The sequence below is a fragment of the Gnatocerus cornutus genome, chromosome 1, assembly GCF_029298725.1.
Source record: "Gnatocerus cornutus isolate USDA-ARS CGAHR chromosome 1, icGnaCorn1.1, whole genome shotgun sequence".
In the NCBI taxonomy this organism is placed as follows: domain Eukaryota; kingdom Metazoa; phylum Arthropoda; class Insecta; order Coleoptera; family Tenebrionidae; genus Gnatocerus; species Gnatocerus cornutus.
The window spans coordinates 30383363-30400979 of NC_142233.1; the positions used below are offsets into that span (position 1 = coordinate 30383363).

A 17617-nucleotide genomic window follows, 5' to 3' on the forward strand; every position below is an offset into this window, starting at 1 on the left:
CATAAAACATCAAATTGGAAACAAAAATTAAATATGTAACTGTCTTGCTGCTGTTTGAGATTGGCTCAAATTACGTTTAATTTTGAAATGTACCTAAATTCTTGCAGCATAGAAAATAAATTTCATATAGAAAACTGAATTCAATATACCTAGTTGTTTGAAAATGTGCACAGAAATTTATTAATAATGAGCAGCGAATTACATTAAAATTATATATAATATAAGTTTCTCATTGGGCCTTTTTCAGATTTAAAAACATTTTTGATACTGCTTCTTTCTGAAATTATACCTACTTAACAGTATTGACCAGAAAATGATAGGAACACTAATTAATTATAATTTATTTCTAAACTTTACGAAGAAGAAAAGTCAGATTTAGAACAAAAAAAATTCGAAACATTAATTTTAGTTGAAAATAGTGAGTCAAAATTGTATAATTTGCTGAAAGTCAAATCGATCAAAAACGCAAATGTAGAGAGAAATTATAAATAAAATACGAAATAAAACATTTTTTTATTACTCGCTTGGTCCAAATAAACTCTTTTCAAATTTGCAACAATCACGGTTACAACTTTATAATATCCCAACATTTAGTGACTATAGTCCGTCAAGTCAGAATGAAAGACAGATGCAAACTTCAAATATTGTTTTTTGAAAAATTGAGTAGTTGATGTAATTTGCAAGAGTAGCAAACAGGTAATATAAAAGTAGCTACAAAATACGATTTAAGTATTTCAATAAAGTAAAAATTTTTCCATGTAGCAACATACCTACTTTTGGAAGCCCCTTGCCTTTTCCACCCCCAAATTCTTGTAGGAAATTTCGTTCGGAATGCGAGAATATTTGTTTGAAAATGCAATAGAAAAAGTTTAATTACTTTTTTGATTAAAAAGAGCGTGGATATGGAACGAGCGTGCGGCACCGTTTCCGTCCGGGTCCGGGGAACAGACAGGTTCTCTGATCGGAAGAACACCCACCATGTCGTGCAATGGAAGCGTAGGAGCCACGCCCACGCCCTTAGCTCCGCCCAAGCGGGGGTTCGGCCCCCATTGGCTCACCTCCCACTCGTACCTCTTCCCAGCATCAACAACATATTCACAATTCAGTATCAAATCAGTACTCATTAAATAAACAGTGCAGTGCGTCAGCCTGGACACCGTCGTCTGCAGCAGAAACATGCTCAACAATCTGGGCCCTGTCGGTAAGTTAGTGGGGGCACTAATTGACGCTAAAGTCTTTAGTGATTCAGCGTACTAACGATAGGCTAGTTAAATGGGCTAAATTGAAGCTGCCTCGCCCTCATTAAGCCAATATCGCTGGGCCGCTCCGGTAGGCCATGCAATTAGGGACACGCAGTCGGAGGCCCACACACTCTTTCATACTTTTAGTACTGTGTTCGCGTCTTCATTCGGTATCTGCAGACAGCACTAGGAAAATTTTCGAAATTCTCCGGAATGCAACGGTCCTTGAATAGTCTTCAAGTCTAACAGGGTGCCGACGTCGCGCCGCCGGATTTCTAATGTGTTGGTGGTGGAATAATTCCAGATAGTTTAACTTATCATCCAAATTGAAAAAAAAGCTATAGAACCGATGTGGTGCAGTATGTTAAGTGCTAGGATAATTGTTAGGTGATGCAACAGGGACATTCCGATTAGTTAACCATGATGGTGGGTACGTACTAAATTAAAAAAAATTGTTAGATAGGTACATTCTGTTTATACAAGATCCGACGCTAGGTAAATTGGGCTTGAAGCTTGAACTAGCATCAGGTCTAATTTAATTAAATTTTTATGGACCCGTTTTCAGAAAATGAAAGATTGTAATTTAACTGTGTGAGATTCAAATCAATGTTGTTATTAAATATTTTTTAAAATAATATCGGGAAAAGAGATAAGACTGCTTCAAAACTCAAAATAATTTAAAAATGTGTATACCTTCAATCCATTGGTCTTGAATATTGAATAGCATATCACCTTGTGGATCTCCTAAATTTATGTCAATTTGAAAAAAAAAAAACATCAACGTCTGTTCAAAAAAATAGGTGAAAACAGTAACATTGGAAACGTTGTGATAGACTCGAGTCTGGCATACCTAGTATTTAGTAAAGTTTTTATATTTTTGGGAATCAAATAAGTTACTCACGACTTAATTTTGAATCAAATTTTTAAGAACAAAATACACCACAAAAAAACAAAGTTAAAAAACAAAATAATTTCGTTGTAACTTTCGACACTTCCTAAATCTAAACAAATTTAACAGTTAACAGGTCAGAACAAGACAAAAAAACTTTATTTTAGGTTGTTTTAAAGAAAAATGTTTACAGTAAAGTTACCTATCTGAATAAGCCGCTTTATACTTAAAAGAAAGTGTAGGTATAAGGTACATATCAATCAAATTGATACTCTGGTCAGAGCCTACTCCAATTGTTTTTTTTCTTGATCGCAAGTTAACATATTCTGTACTGTTTTGTTCCTTTTCTAATACAGTACAACATCGATAATCCGGACTAATTAAAAGCGAGGCGATGATCCGGTTTATCAAAATATCCGTATAACCCAATAAAATCATTATATTGTTATTAAAAGCTACAAGCTTAAATGTTTCTAGCATCAAGGGTGGCTATGAAATGTCAAATAAATTTGCCACTCGTTACTAATATGGGTTTAGATTTTTCAACTGACATTTGTAGTTAACCTCAATCATTGAACAAAGTTAGTTTTAAAAACAATCTGTTCAAGTTGTGGTTTGAAGCCTGAAAATCTAAAATTTTGACACAAAACCGTAACTGAAAAGTCGTAGACGTAAGTGACATTTAAAATAATTATGAACATAGTTATATTCACTATGAAAGCAAAGCGGCAAAATAGCGCATGACAGGAATTCCAAAGCTGATGCTAGAAACATTTATAAACATCTTGTAGAATAAAGAGTCTAGTAAATTCAATTATTGTTTATTATTTTAAGATAGAATATTGTGATATTGTATAGAATAGTTTTGGTGTCGTGACGCCTTAAAAATGTGTGAGTTTGTGGAAGGAATTGCCAATTTATTTACTTTTCAATATAAATATGTTAAAAATATCTCTGTTGTCATTCTAGATTTTATGCAAATTGTGTTTAAAATTTGACGAAAAAATGCTCATTTTAATTACTGAATAATCCGGACTACCGAATTCCGGATTATCAAAGTTGCACTTTACTTAATTCCAGTTAATAAATCTTTGTATTGTTCCAATACAAGAAATTTATAAAAGTCTCCAGCATCAAGGGTGACTCTGAAATTCCTGCTATGCATTATATTGCCACTTTGTTCTTACAGTGAAATGTTAAAAATTATCAATAGTAATACCATGAGTAGATGAATATTCGTGATAATTTAGACGATTTATTAGCTAAACGAAATTTATGTTGCTATGAAAATACCACGAGTTGCGTAGCAACGAGTGGTATTTTCTAAGAGCAACATAAATTGAGTTTGCTAATAAAAGTCTAAATTATCACAGAATATTCATCCTACGAATTGTATTTTGCACGACTATTCCATGCATGCAGTAGTAATAATAATAATACGACTCATTTTTAAACGTCAAAAAATTAATTTGCTTATGTAACCATGGTTGACAACACCGGCACCGTGCTAAGGCTTGCCGCGAGAATTCAACTCAACATAGGTTCGACCTATCAGAGACATTAATTTTTTCAAATCAACCAATCACAACAAACTTTTTCTGGAAATTTCACGAGTGCAAAAGTTGCTTGTCATGACATGACGAATATAACTCGGGAGCTCGAAATTGTGGGAAATTTCGAGCCCACTCGTTATATTACTTATGATAATACCACGGTAGATCTTAGATCTGATTAGATGTTAACTTATAAGCATGGAATAGTCGAAAATATCACTTACGTTAACAACGTTTCAGTTATGATTTTGTGACTTCAAACCACAACTAGAACAGTTTTTGTCCAAACTAATTTTCGTCTATTACCTATTGAGTCAACTGCAAATGTTAGTTTGAAAAAATCTAAACCCACATTTGTAATAAACAACAAATTTCTTTAATATTAGATAGGCACGCTTGAGGCTAGACACATTTCTAAACACCTTGTATTAATTGCATTAAAGTTGATTTGACAATCATATGATCAAATTCGCCAGTAAAAAAAATCTGTAGGAGGAAATTTGAAATTCATATGTTACTAACGAAATATTAAATTTTTGTTTTTGCAGTCAATGTGGGAACGCCATTTTTCTATAGGTCGGTATAAATAAGCAGATTAATATTTGGAATGTTTACCTTGTAACGATTGTAAAAAATGAAAAAATAGCTACAGAATTTAGAGCTGTTTGCCTAATTTATAAAACACTCCATTTAGCTAAAACCTTATTTAGGTGAGTCCAATTTTTTACGTTTATATTTAAAATACCGTAACCGTAAAAAATTGACTAGTCGGGCATTAGTGTTTGAAATCGGTTGGTAGCTTTGGCTATTATTTGATGGCGGTTGTTATGACATGAGAATCAGACAGTTTTAAAATTCATGAACTTAATTTAGTGTCCCAATTATAATTAGAACAGAAAAAATGCAGATATACGAGGGTCATTGCAAAAGTTTTGAGAATAGACGAAACAAGAAGGGTGGGAGTTATCTGTTTCCATGACAATAACGGACGACTATACCACAAAAATTTCACTCACCCCCCCTAACCCTTTAGTCTATAATAGAAGCGCGAATCAGTCATAAAAATGAAACTGACCAGAGAACATTTCTGGGCGATGATCCTGTACGACTTCAAAGTTGGCATAAGGTAGGAACGGTGCTTTAAAAAATTGAAATGGGCATTTGGGAATGAAAGTCCTTCCAAAGCAACGGCTTACCGCTGGTATGGTGAATTTCGGCGCGGACGTGTAACATTGACGGATGAAGAAAGAAGCGGCCGACCTTCAACCGCAGTTACTCCAGAAAACGTTAATGCTGTGGAGGAACTGATAGTGAATAACTGTCGAATCGCATGTTGCGAGATTCAGCACATCTTAAACATTAGATCGGCAGCGTTGGACAGCATTTTGCACCAACACCTGCGAGCAAAAAAATTGCATCGCGTTGGGTGCCACACCAGCTGAGGCAGAAGCAAAAGGACGCGCGCGTAGATCGGTGCCGCTACATGCCAGATCGCTTAGAAGATGGCACTTCCAATCGTATATCAGAAATTGTTACAGATGATAAAACCTGGATATACACCTATGACCCCGAAACCGATCGTTTCAGTGTCCTGATGACGCGATACAAGCATTCCAGGACGAAGTTAGCGCGCTACCACAAGAGGCATGAGCTGGATGCTTTAGGAATTGGTTCAAGCGCATGCACTTTTGTATAGAAGCTCAAGAAACCTATTTCAAAAAGCTGTAATAAACAGTTTTGATCTAACTTGTTTTGTTTTTTTTATTCTCAAAATTTTTGGAATTACCCTCGTAAGTGTAGTAAAAGAAAATAATAATGAAATTTATTAACGGGTTATCAAAGTTCACTATCATCCACAAAAATCTTAGATAAAATGGTTAGACAAAAATTGGTTTAATTTAGCTACATGCTTTTTTCCGAGGTAATTTAGACCGTTCTGTCTCTGATTCAAAGAAAACTAATGCCGTTGAAAGTGTTTAAAGTTGCAGTTTGAAGATGTAAAACAAAAACTAAATTAAAATTTTAATTTGGAGATTATTGTCATAGTCTAAAGAGAAGCTACTTTGCAACTGCTGAATTTTTAATAACTGATTTGTTAATTAAAAACTGCCACTAAAAACAAAAATGTATCACTTATCAAAACTAGAGTTAAAAGCTCTTAACTAATAAGAGCTCATTTTGGTCAAGTTTTCGGTAAAAACATCAATTTAAATGTAAAAGTCACAGAACTGTGTGACTTTGAATAACTTGAATGAACTACTGATCTTTTAATAACCTATTTGAACCAAATGCGTACTCCAAGTTTTCCAGTCAGAATAGATAAATATTGATACAAAACTTGGCTTCCAAAGAACCATTTCAACCATAATTGACTTTGATAGAGCATATTTTTTTATACTTATTCCGATAAAATGTTTTACTTCAAATTAATTTAATGAAATGGCGTCTTCGGAGAGCGTTCGTGTAGCTGATTTCCCGGAAAAGTTTTCCTGAGATAACTCCTATTAGAAATGTTACTAAAAACTCCTTTTCTGCCGTTTATTTTTTAATCAATGAGGATTAGAACTACAGTTGCTCCCAGTGCCGCCGCTTAATAGATAGAAGCAAAGATAAAGTTGTGTAAAATTAATTAACTTAGCCAATTGCTCGAAGATAAAACTTTTCTTTCTTGTTTCAGGCATAAAAGAAATGTGCGGCGAGGACCTCAAAAGACACCAGAACGAACTAAAAGTGTTAGAACAGCCCCGTTTAAGTGGGTTATGCGACGGTCTACCATCACTAAGTAATTCTCTAGGTAGCAACAGTTCTAACGATGGAGACAAACCAACAAAGCAGAAACGACACAGAACGCGATTCACGCCTGCACAACTTAATGAGCTTGAGAGGTGTTTTTCAAAAACGCATTATCCTGACATTTTCATGAGAGAAGAAATCGCCATGAGAATCGGTCTAACAGAATCAAGAGTGCAAGTAAGTGACTATTGATTAAATATGATGCGGTGAATCTCAGAAAAGTTCTTTAATGAATGCGATGGGCGGCAACTTGAAAGAACCGGAAGAGTTTTCATGCCACACGATCAAACCATTAAATTTTATGGTAGCCACTGCGTTCCCTACCTGAAATCTCCGATAAGGTTTTATTGCTACTTTGTATATGGTTGAGAAGTCGACTTTTGGAAAGCGAGCAGAAAATGTGATTCAATTTATATTAATTAGTCCGGCACGAGTTACGTAAGTTGGCAATCCTGCGGTGTTTCGGGATTAAGTTCGGGGTTAGACGACCAAGACCTCGAGCTTTCGAGCTTGCGGTAACCCTCACAAACTTTGCGGTTACACAACTTCATATTTCAATAGTTCAGAGCTCAGTCAAAAACGGCAGACGACATTTGCATTCCACACTAAAAATGCATCAGAAGAACTGTCATCGCCAATGGAAAACAGCAAACTGCCAGTAAATGCATTTTAAAATTATTTGATGAGCTGCAACAAATGCGATATTCTTGTAGCCTTCAACAAGAATTTCATTTGTGTCATCGGTCTGGATTTTACATCAAATTGCCGATTTTGCATGCCTGATGAAAGTTTTTTTAATCAGTTGTCATCAACAGCGGAAAGCTTCTCATCCGCCTTTTGTTGTATCAAATCATCACTCTTCATTAAACATTTATACAGACATTTGACTGTATAATGAACCGTGGCTCTTTGCGGATGGGGTGGTGGCGTTGTCGCTTTTATCCCAGAGGGAGTGCTGGAACTTACCCCTCGATATAAATCTTTGCATAGGAAAATGTCTATTTATTATGTAGAATTATTTTGTTTATGGCTATTATCACCACAACGCGGTTTCTCCAATAAATTAACGGAAAAATGGAATACCTAACACAAACGAAAGTAGCGAAAGATGAAACGTAGCCAGCTACAAAATAAAAGTTTAATGAATATTTAGCCCGACATTTGGAATTATGTCTATTTAAAGATGTTTCCAAATTTAACTTTAGATGTTAGTGATATTTAGAATGCAGAATTTGTCATTTTTCGCAGCCATTATTTTCATCTCTCGTTTTATCTCAATTTTATTGGCTTTGTCGAAATAAACTTTTAATAATTTTGAGAGCCAGATTTTTTGAGATTGTGCCAACTTTTATCTTGTAACATGACTAGTAGTGGCTTGGTCTTGACAAATACTCCTAATATTTTACTAATATCAATCATGACGCCTTTATTGACATTTTTATTCATTCGACTGTTTTTTAAACGATTGAGGATGTGCTAATTCGATTGATGTTTCATAAGATTTCACACTAAAAAGTCGAAGTCATGCGAAAATTTCAGACTGCTTTGAAAAGTTAGATCAAGTGTTAGATCAAAAGTAGAACGCCCTGAAATAAACTCTCAATATTACAGATTACAGCGATTCCAAAACGTTAAACATAAATGCACATTTTTATTGAAAGAAATTTTAGTTTGGAAATCCTAATTTTTGTAACAAGTTGCGAAATAAGAATTACGCACGTCGTGTGCGTAACATCCATTTCGCACGAGTTGAAACAAGGTTTTTTCTAGAATCGCAGCAAAATGCAAAATTAAACTATAAATACTTTCAGTGACACTGACACTTCACTTGACAAAATTTCCGTTTTGAGATGCGGATACAAATACGAAAATTTTGAGTTTTTTCGTAGATTCAACAGTTGGAATTTAAGAAGTCGGCGCGAATATGCGTGAATTCTAACAAAAGTCGACAAATCATCTATAAATAAGAGCACAAAACGATTACTTACTTATACATTTCAAATCAAATCAAAATCTCAACTTTCTTTATTTAGTGATTGTAAAAAAAGTATTTATTTAGGTATTATTACTAAAAAATTTAGAACCTACTGAAGACAAGCTCTTGCGTTTTCAAATTTATAATAAGTTCTCAGACTGAAATTTTTCTCATATTTTTTTTAATATACTCTGCTCCGAAAATTATCGCAAAATGGACTTACTAATTTTAAAAATGATTTTTAAAAAATTATTGACGTTTCACACTAATAATTTCATTACCTGATTTAACGCAAATGTGGCAAAAAATTGCTATGTCAGTAGTCAGAAATTTAATTGGCTGTATGCCACAAAAAATACTGAGTGTTATCAGTATTCGAGAAGGTAAAACACTCTATCAAGGCCAACTGTAAAATTCGAGGTCAAAATTACAGCGATTCCCTGCATTTGTTTTTTGCAAAAAGTGTTAATTTTTTAATAAATTTTTATCAAAATTGTTTACCTAAATATGTATTAAGAAAAAGTTTGGGAAAAAAAACTAAAATTAATTAAAAATAAATTTTGTGTTAATTTTTGCGGGACTGTGTATTTAGCTCAGTATTCCAATTTCCATTAATTACCATTCAAATTGTAAGCTTCCAATACTTTCAGTTGTAAAAAGCTGAAATATTCGGATTGCCACAACCGCATGGCTCTTAAAATTTGCTTTTAGAAATCAATCTTAAAATATCAGACACCAAAAATATCATGAGAACATGTGAGTTTTAGATCCTTAGAAATTAAGAATCCTAGGGCCCGAAAACAAACTATTTTATCTTGTATTTCATCATAAAATCTGCATTTTTGGAAGACCTGAATTTAAGAACTTTGAAATAAAATAAAGAAATAAATTTTATTAATTTATTGACAATAATTTAAGAACCCATCAGTAATTTAAGAAAATAAAAACCAGAGCTTCTGAAATAAAAAGAATCTAAAATTAATTTGACTGAAAATTGAGGATCTGTGCCTAAAAACTAGAGAATCTGAGTTGCGATTTCTTATAATTGAAAGAAAAAAGAAAAAACCGGAAATTTAAAACCTTAGCACAGTGAAAATTTTAAAACTTCCAACTTTAGGAAATTGTGCACAATTTTTCAAAGTCACATGTTATTTTTTTAATTTTTAAAAATTAACGGGTGCCGTCAAGAGTCTAAGCAAGTTTGAACTTTAAGATTTTTGTTTGTATCTCGAACTTTGAACAGAAATCGATTTGCAAAGATGTCATTGTTGACATGACCCTCCTGAAACTCGAGCGAAAACAACAATTTTTTTTTTTCACATTCTTGAATTTAGAACTTGTTAAGAACTCTGAATAGTTTCAATTTCTAAATCAGAGTGTAGTATTCGAAATAAAACCGAGAATTTGTTCAGACAAACTGGATTTAAAGGTCATATTTTAGCGAGACTAATTTAATTAAGCAATTGAAACGTTATTATTTTATACGAATATGGCGTATTGATTTATACCGTTTTGTTAATTTATTAGGACACCATCCCATATATTCAATTGAAATGTAATACCGTAAAATAAATAATTGTTAAATTTTCTACACTAATTTAATCAATAAAATGAAATTTATTTAATATTATAACAAATAGAAAGTCAGCTACAATGTAACCGTGTAAGAACTACGTGGCAGTAATTTTTACACCCTCTAGCCCATAAGTAAACATCTAATAGTCTAATAAAGTCAGTCTATCACCTCCCATATTAGCGATTAAACGTGATCGTTTTTCGTCCCCTTTTGACGGCGTTACTACCCCGCAGAGTATGAATCACAAGTAATTGAACAGAGCAGATGAAACATCGAAAACCAGGTGATCCATGTTGATCCATCTGCTTAATTATGGTAAGTTCTGGAAAGGATTTGGACTGACCGCAGTGTTGAGCGGTGCGGTTTCAGAACTACATTGGTGTTGGAAACGTTACATTGACTTTAAATTACAAGTAAATTTAACGGGCTTTTTATATTTGTAAACAACCAAACTTTTATTGTAATCTTGGTGGGACGAAGTTTGGTAAAAGCGCTAAAACTAGAAACTATTTCAGGGGTGCCTTGTGTACAATAACTTTTTTAATTTTATATGTTTACTGACCATAAAACTGACCTGTCTGTATTTACAAGTAGGGTGAACAACGTACGTGCCGATGGGGTAGAAACTTGTGATATTCGACATCCACATGTGAAAATAATATCCTTCCTTCTAGTCTTGTATACTACTTTTTTCAACAGATAAAATCGACACCTGACCCAAACAAACGTTATGTTTAAAATTCGTCCTGAATTCATCAAAGCGAGGGTTTATAAAAGCGAGCCAGAGAACGATTTCCTTCGAATCGTAATATTTTATAACATAACGGGCTGATCGGGCTTTACAAGTGCCGTAAAGGTAATCGAAACTCGTAAACCTTAATCCGCTATAGGAATTCACGGCAACGTCTCGCAACATCCACTACCAAAATAGCGAAAAAGTCGGAATTTCACTATGGACAATTACGTGTTGGTAATTTTTAGTGTATCTTTCTGAGCTGAAATAACAGTTAGGGTGGCGTGAAGCAGGGCTAGTATGATCATACATCAACCGCGCCCCATTAGGGATTAATGATGCCAACAACGCCGAAATTAACTCCCTGCAGGCTTACCGCGGCAATAACGTTAACATATTAACCATTTGTTAGAATAGCAATATAGCCACAGCCTTATCCGCAGCCTAGTCTTTATTACATTCGGATCGTAAAGCGAATTTATTTATAATGGTACACTTTCAGCAGTTCGGTTAATAAAAAAGTCATTGTTCAGTGAAGAAAAAAACATTATTTTAAACGGTTGTAAAGAATACGAACCCAGAAATGGATCGTAAAAATAAGGAGCCATTGACTTTGGAAAGATGAAAATTATATTTTCGGTTCCCTTCGAAAAGTCAAATCTTCCACCAAAATATAACAATACCATCTCCAGTAAATTATAATTCATTACCAGTACAACGACAATTAGTTTCAACAGCATAATTAACAATCTGTAATAATTTTTCAAACAATTGGCTATAACCCAACTAGTAAGTATGACAAATCCGGATAGAGTGCGCTAATTAATTGTTAGTTTAATAAGTTAATTAACGCCTTAAAAACAATACAAAATTTAATAGTTTACTTAAAAGATTAATAGAAGTTGGTCTATCCAATTAGCAATTATTTAAAAATGTTAAGTCTTAAGGTACTTTGACCCAGAATCCGTCTAGACTATCCATAAAAAATTGTTAAATAATAATAAAATATGTATTTTACTTTGCTATTTGCAAGTTCTGAGCTTGAATTGAAACAGTGGCAGCGCGTACTGGGTCAAAACAGATTAAATATTGTCAGAGCAACGGAATGTTCCACAAGAGAGTTAGACGCGTGGAAATTTTTCTCATTAGTACACCACACGTGCCTCCAATTCAAATTTAATCAATTGAATGATCATTTATTTATAATAATGCTAATTTATTAGTTTACAAAGAAATTGTCACAATTAGAACGTGATTAACTTTAACAGTGCAAATTCGCTTTTTGAATCGTCGCTTATAGAGTGTGCGTAAAATAATTTTTACAGCCCAAATCACTGAAAGTAGCATTATTGAGCGACCTCGCCCGAGTCTTGACGTGCCGGAGCTCGTCCTGACATTCCCCAAAGCCTCCACCCTCTTTGAGTTCAAATTCAGCGACAGCAGACGCGATCCACTTTATGAGAGCTCAATTGATTCCACGATTCCATTGCCTTTTTTTAGAATTAAAAAAAAACTTTCATATAAACTTGAATATAAATGGTCCCAGTTGATGAAAGATCAATGCGTTGTAAGCGACGCACCATCACTCCAAAAGTGAGGGTGATAAATCTCGGCGGACCATGGACTAGCCAGATGCGAGATTTAGCAGAGGCGAAAAGCTAATGGTGTTGGATTATTTAGTATCCATACATCTCCTAGCAATGGATAACCACTGTCATGCGGCCCAGGAGATTTCAGAAGTTTCCCCAGATACCACTGCAGAAAAGTGAAGAAATATGTTCGGCGGTCAGGGCGCAGAAAGTTAGTTCTAGGACCTTGGAACGTTTTATTTACAAAGACACAAAATGCTGTTATCAACGCGGATTTTATGTCGCTTTTAATATTTACGTAGCATAAATTAAACGGCAGTAAAGACCATTGCAAAGCTTCAGCCAGTCGTGAAAAATAACCCCGACTAGTTATTGGGAATATTTATAGCCACCATAAACCCACAATTTTCTCAACACTTTCCTTCAATCCTTCCAGGTCTGGTTTCAAAACCGCCGTGCAAAGTGGAAAAAGCGAAAGAAGACTACCAACGTTTTCCGAACTCCTGGTGCTCTCTTACCGTCGCACGGCCTTCCTCCTTTCGGTGCAATGGGTGATGGACTCTGTGGTTCCAGTATGTTTAGTACATCGGAGTCACGATGGGGCGTCGCTGGAATGGCGACAGGTAGGTTTTTTAACAACCTAAATCAATATTTGTCCACACTAAACAAGCATTTTTCGTTTGTATGAAACAGTTTTTTTCGGTATATTACAGGTTTGGGACAACTCAGTCAAAGTTCTGTTTCAATGAGCGGTTTTGGGCAGTCTTTAGGACAACTCAACCAGAGCTCCGGACTGAGTCCGGCGTTGCCCATTAGCACGGCGGCGGCGAGCACCGTTTACCAAGCTCATTATGGACTTAATTCTTTAGGTAAGGATCTGAGAGGTTTGTGTAATCAATTTTATAATTTTGGTACACACAGTATTGTCGCGTATTGACGCCATCGCAATTTTTATTCTCCCTCATTTCTTTGGGAGGGCGGTGAAAATTCGGCGGAAAGTCAGTAATAAACAGAAGGAAAAATTTAATTAAAAAATTAGTTTTTTGAGCAAAACAACTTTTAAAAATCGTTCTGCAATTTTTACAAAAGTTTCGTGATTGTTAAAATTATTCAAAATAGTCAAAAATTGATATTTTTTTGTTTATTTCGACATAATATTACAGCTTATTTTGTGATTTCTTAATAACCTGTTTATGTCCTTCAAAATCGTAAGTATGATGTTTTTCTTGATCAGCTACGAATTTTCACAACCTGTTTAAATAAACAGAAAAGGTTATAATCAAAAAGACACTCTAAAATAAAAGATTGAGATCTTGAAGAGTGCTTGAAAAATTTTTCTCATCCACGTGTTGACAGAGCTGGATCGAAAAAATCTAAATTTGGATCTGTCAAACTACCGAGACCCCGATTTCCTTGTTCATTGATGGTCTATAAACTTGAATAGCCACAACTCCTCAGCATTTACTGTTCGCTGAATAAACTAAAGTTAAACAAACCTACGACATTTACTTTTGACACCTTCGGTCGAAAGTAACAACTCGGTGCGGCATTCCGCAGTGGGGCGGAGGGGCCAAGGGAGACAACGAGTACCACAAAACATACAATTAGCAGTGATTAGAAACAGCCTCGTTACCCGCTACCGAAATACGCGTCAACTATTCTAATTACTTCTGCACACATGTTTTACCATTAACGTGTTTGCCATGATTTCTTTCACAGCTACTGCGTATTTCTTATTTATTTTCGATTAATTTTTGCAAGAGGAGCATAGCGCGACCAACCGTGGATTGTCACATTAATGTAAATATTAAATCATTCGTGGAGATGCAAATAAGAAAATGTGCGAAATTTCGAGTGAAGTTGCACAACTGCTCGGAATGAATCATTTGAGACACCCTGTACAAGTGGTCACTTATCTTAGTGGCCCTTTTGTTTGACGAAAGCATTACCGTATACTTAAAATAATTAACACTCTTTTAAAATGATAGTACTTAGTCATTTTTATATGTTTGCACATAAAACACCAAACGTTTCGCTAATTTACTGGTAACTAAATTTACTCATAGAAATGCTCACTTTTCCGTTTTCCAATCAATCGCGACTTTGTCTCCTTGAAAACACTTGTGGTTGGGGACAACACAATTTTTAACCAAGTGGAATTAATATTTCATTAGAAATCTTTGCTTCAAGAATGCCTTTCTATAGACGTATGAATAATTAATGAAACAAAAGCAAATAGATTTACACTAAAACAACATTCCCCTTAATACAACATTTACATGAAATTTGTTTGCTTTGGCTTTTTATGACTTTGTCCAGTTTTAATGTATGTATATTTTTCAACTCCAATGGACACACAAGACTTTTCGCTACGAATGTAGCCAACATGTTAGCGATTTTAAAAGTAAAAGTAACATTCGACTTGCTAACGAAGCAGTTAAAATCTTTAAATTGTGTGTTAATTAAGGAATTCGTTAAATGTAAACTCTTCTGATGAATGTTAATACACTGGTGATAACTAATAATAATTTCCGTAATTTAGACAGTCAACATGCGTATAATTCTGAGGTTTTTAATTTGTAACTTCATTTGCTTATTGCTCAATATACGTCGTCTTGGGGTAGTCCTAATACTACGTTTTTGCACCGATTCTCTAAAATTTTATCTATTTAGTCAACTCAGCGAAATATAGAGTTATAAAACAAAAAAAAATCTCACAATATCGTCTTATAAAAATATTATAAAAGAGACATTAGATTTGACTTTTATTGGTTCAAATCATCGCAATACTAAACTCTTGTTAAACCAACACCACCAATTCCATAGAAAATTCAATTGATTTTCGATTACCATTGACCAAATTCATTGCTATTTAAAGATTTAATGGGAAACATAAAAACCATCTTCACCAATTGTTTAAACGAAAATTAAAATTTATTACACGGCTAGAGTGCAATTCAAATTTGATGTCGACAAAAATTTGTAAATTTGATGTTTAAAGGAGATACTTTGAACTGAATTTATTGATTTTGAGTGTGATAAAAATAAACCGTTAAATTTATAATGTAACCATTCACAAACTGCAATATCGACTTTTATTATCATTACTAAGTGATACCGAATTGTTTACTTATTGGCACTTATTGATTTTTCCCTCGAGAATTGTTGTTTTAGTTGAAAGCAGCAAAATAAAGAAGCAACAATAGAGAAGTAATTGAAAAAAGATGATCAACGAAATAAAATTAAAAAAAGTTCTTTCTCTCCTCATAAATTTCCTCTTATAATCCGGTCGTTTAATTAAGAATTCCGCTCTAATTAATCAGTAATTAATAGACATAATTAGATTTAAGTCCGTTTGTCTTCGCAATTTCGATTGAGTGTGGTGATTTATCTGCTGCAGGTGATAGCATGATGACGTACTGCAACAACGGTGGCGGTAGCAACGGAAATGGAGGGACGGGTGGCTCGCCGCCCCCACAAATACCGTGCTCGAGTGCGGCCACTCCGCCAGTGGCGTCGGGCACCTCCCCCAACGATCAAGAGGAGGACGTGTGGCGCGGTCATAGCATAGCAGCGCTACGACGGAGAGCTTCTGAACTCAATGCCGCCATTCCCTCTTACCTGCAGATCAACTACGACACCCACAACAATGCTTCTGTATATTAGTTGTTTCAGTTACAAAATGCACATCTGAACAGCCGTACTAATTCAATTTAATTATTAATTAATCATAATTCTGTAACTATTCTTGTTATTGATTTTCTTGGATGAATTTCAGGGACGTTGGTGTCTGACTATTGAGCGGTTTTTACATGGGAAATTGATTCGTTTTAGAGGCGGTTTTGACATTGGAAATTCCGGGAATGAAATTATTTTGTGGGGATGAATAATTAGTGGCTGCGATATTTGTGATGATGTCATGTTTGTGCAAAGTTAATAGCTTTTGGTTTTTGGAATTGTTTTTAGCAATGACGCTGGTTCATATTTACGACACGAAAAAATAAAAAAACATTTGATTTAACTTCTACTGTATCGTAAAACATAGAGTACCACTGTCTGAAACCTGCTAAAAGTGTTTTAAACAATATATCTATGTACAACAAAGTTAAATAGTAAAAAACGTTTTTAAACTCATAAGTAATAAAAATTAGAAATCAAAACAACTCTTTATAAAGACTGATCATTAAGAAAACAGTCACAATCACATTAATTTCTATTTCGAATTGACCCCAAATTGGCACCAATGTTCCTGTTAGTTCGTAAGCGAGATCCTGAGATTTAATGTTTAATTAAACAGTTCTTACATAATGTATACTATGTATAATACCCAATGATCAAACCAAAACATCGTCTAAGGAAGTCCATAGATTGTACCAACATTAAAAAAATTAAGGCCTCCTAGATATTGTTCTTTTTTAATCACGGTATTTCTACCCTGTGCTTAATTTACTGTACCAACCTCAACTAAACCGGGTCTAAAATGTATACGGTATAATCTAAGTACATAACAGAGAGCCATTTCTCGAGTGATTGACTAACACTGTACGTACATAAACCACAAATACTTCATGCAATAATATGAACCATACTTAATTATCATCTTATAATAATCGTGTAATTTTTACTTAGCTCTGAAAAACACTTTTAATTTATCTTGTATAGATCATCTTAGCGAAAAATAGTCAAACGTTTCCATTGCTAAATTTGATTATTTGTAACTGTGGCGTCTATGTATACGATGTAAAATAATTATTGTACAAAGAAAAAATCGTATGTTGAATGGATTCCATATTAGTGTGATGTGTTGTTTAAAACTTTATGTCCCTAGAATAGAGGATAAAAGATTTCATAATTTTCTTGTTGTATAATACAAAACAAATGGTATACGTCTTTCTGGTTTAGTTTTCCAAAAGATTCAGTGATAGAAGTGTACGATTTTGTTGTTGTTTTAGTTTTTTTGCTTTCGAAGTAGCTCTATATAGTATTTTTAATGAAAATATTGTATGTATATTATTGACAAATTAAGTTATATTGTATGATTATGTGTACAATAAAAATGTTTCATAAATGGACCGAGTTGTTTTTGCTATACCCGACACATCGACACATCGATAAACGTCGCAGTAAAATGCTCATACATTGCACAGAAAAATAGTCCAAGCTAAAAATTTCAGTCAAGTACAGTTTTACGGGAAAATCTAGTTACCTTAGCGTACCTTGTACAGATTTCTTTAATTTAGATTACAGATCGCTTTGCTTAGTTTGGAG

General features: G+C 34.1%; 1 protein-coding gene across 3 annotated transcripts; it reads left to right on the forward strand.

Moving 5' to 3' along the window:
• Positions 1-1110: 1110 nt before the first annotated feature.
• LOC148181528 (homeobox protein orthopedia-like) lies at positions 1111-17340 on the forward strand. Of its 3 annotated transcripts, none has more exons than XM_088033934.1 (5): positions 1111-1201; positions 6361-6653; positions 12786-12972; positions 13063-13218; positions 15750-17340. In XM_088033934.1, the coding sequence occupies exons 1-5, from the start codon at positions 1177-1179 to the stop codon at positions 16013-16015; spliced, it is 927 nt and encodes a 308-aa protein (XP_087890060.1). In that variant the 5' UTR covers positions 1111-1176; the 3' UTR covers positions 16016-17340. The 3 variants fall into 3 exon arrangements, with proteins under 3 accessions (XP_087890060.1, XP_087890069.1, XP_087890077.1); XM_088033943.1 differs by lacking the exon at positions 1111-1201 and adding an exon at positions 1365-1671; XM_088033951.1 differs by lacking the exon at positions 1111-1201 and adding an exon at positions 1365-1667.
• The last annotated feature ends 277 nt before the right edge of the window (positions 17341-17617 follow it).

What these genes read in the sequence shown, in the direction of transcription:
- LOC148181528 (XM_088033934.1), top strand. Translation starts at nt 1,177, where the DNA reads ATGCTCAACAATCTGGGCCCTGTCG. An exon ending in TAACAGAATCAAGAGTGCAA is followed by an intron (nt 6,654 to 12,785) that starts GTAAGTGACTAT and finishes CAATCCTTCCAG; the next exon opens with GTCTGGTTTCAAAACCGCCG. An exon ending in TTATGGACTTAATTCTTTAG is followed by an intron (nt 13,219 to 15,749) that starts GTAAGGATCTGA and finishes TATCTGCTGCAG; the next exon opens with GTGATAGCATGATGACGTAC.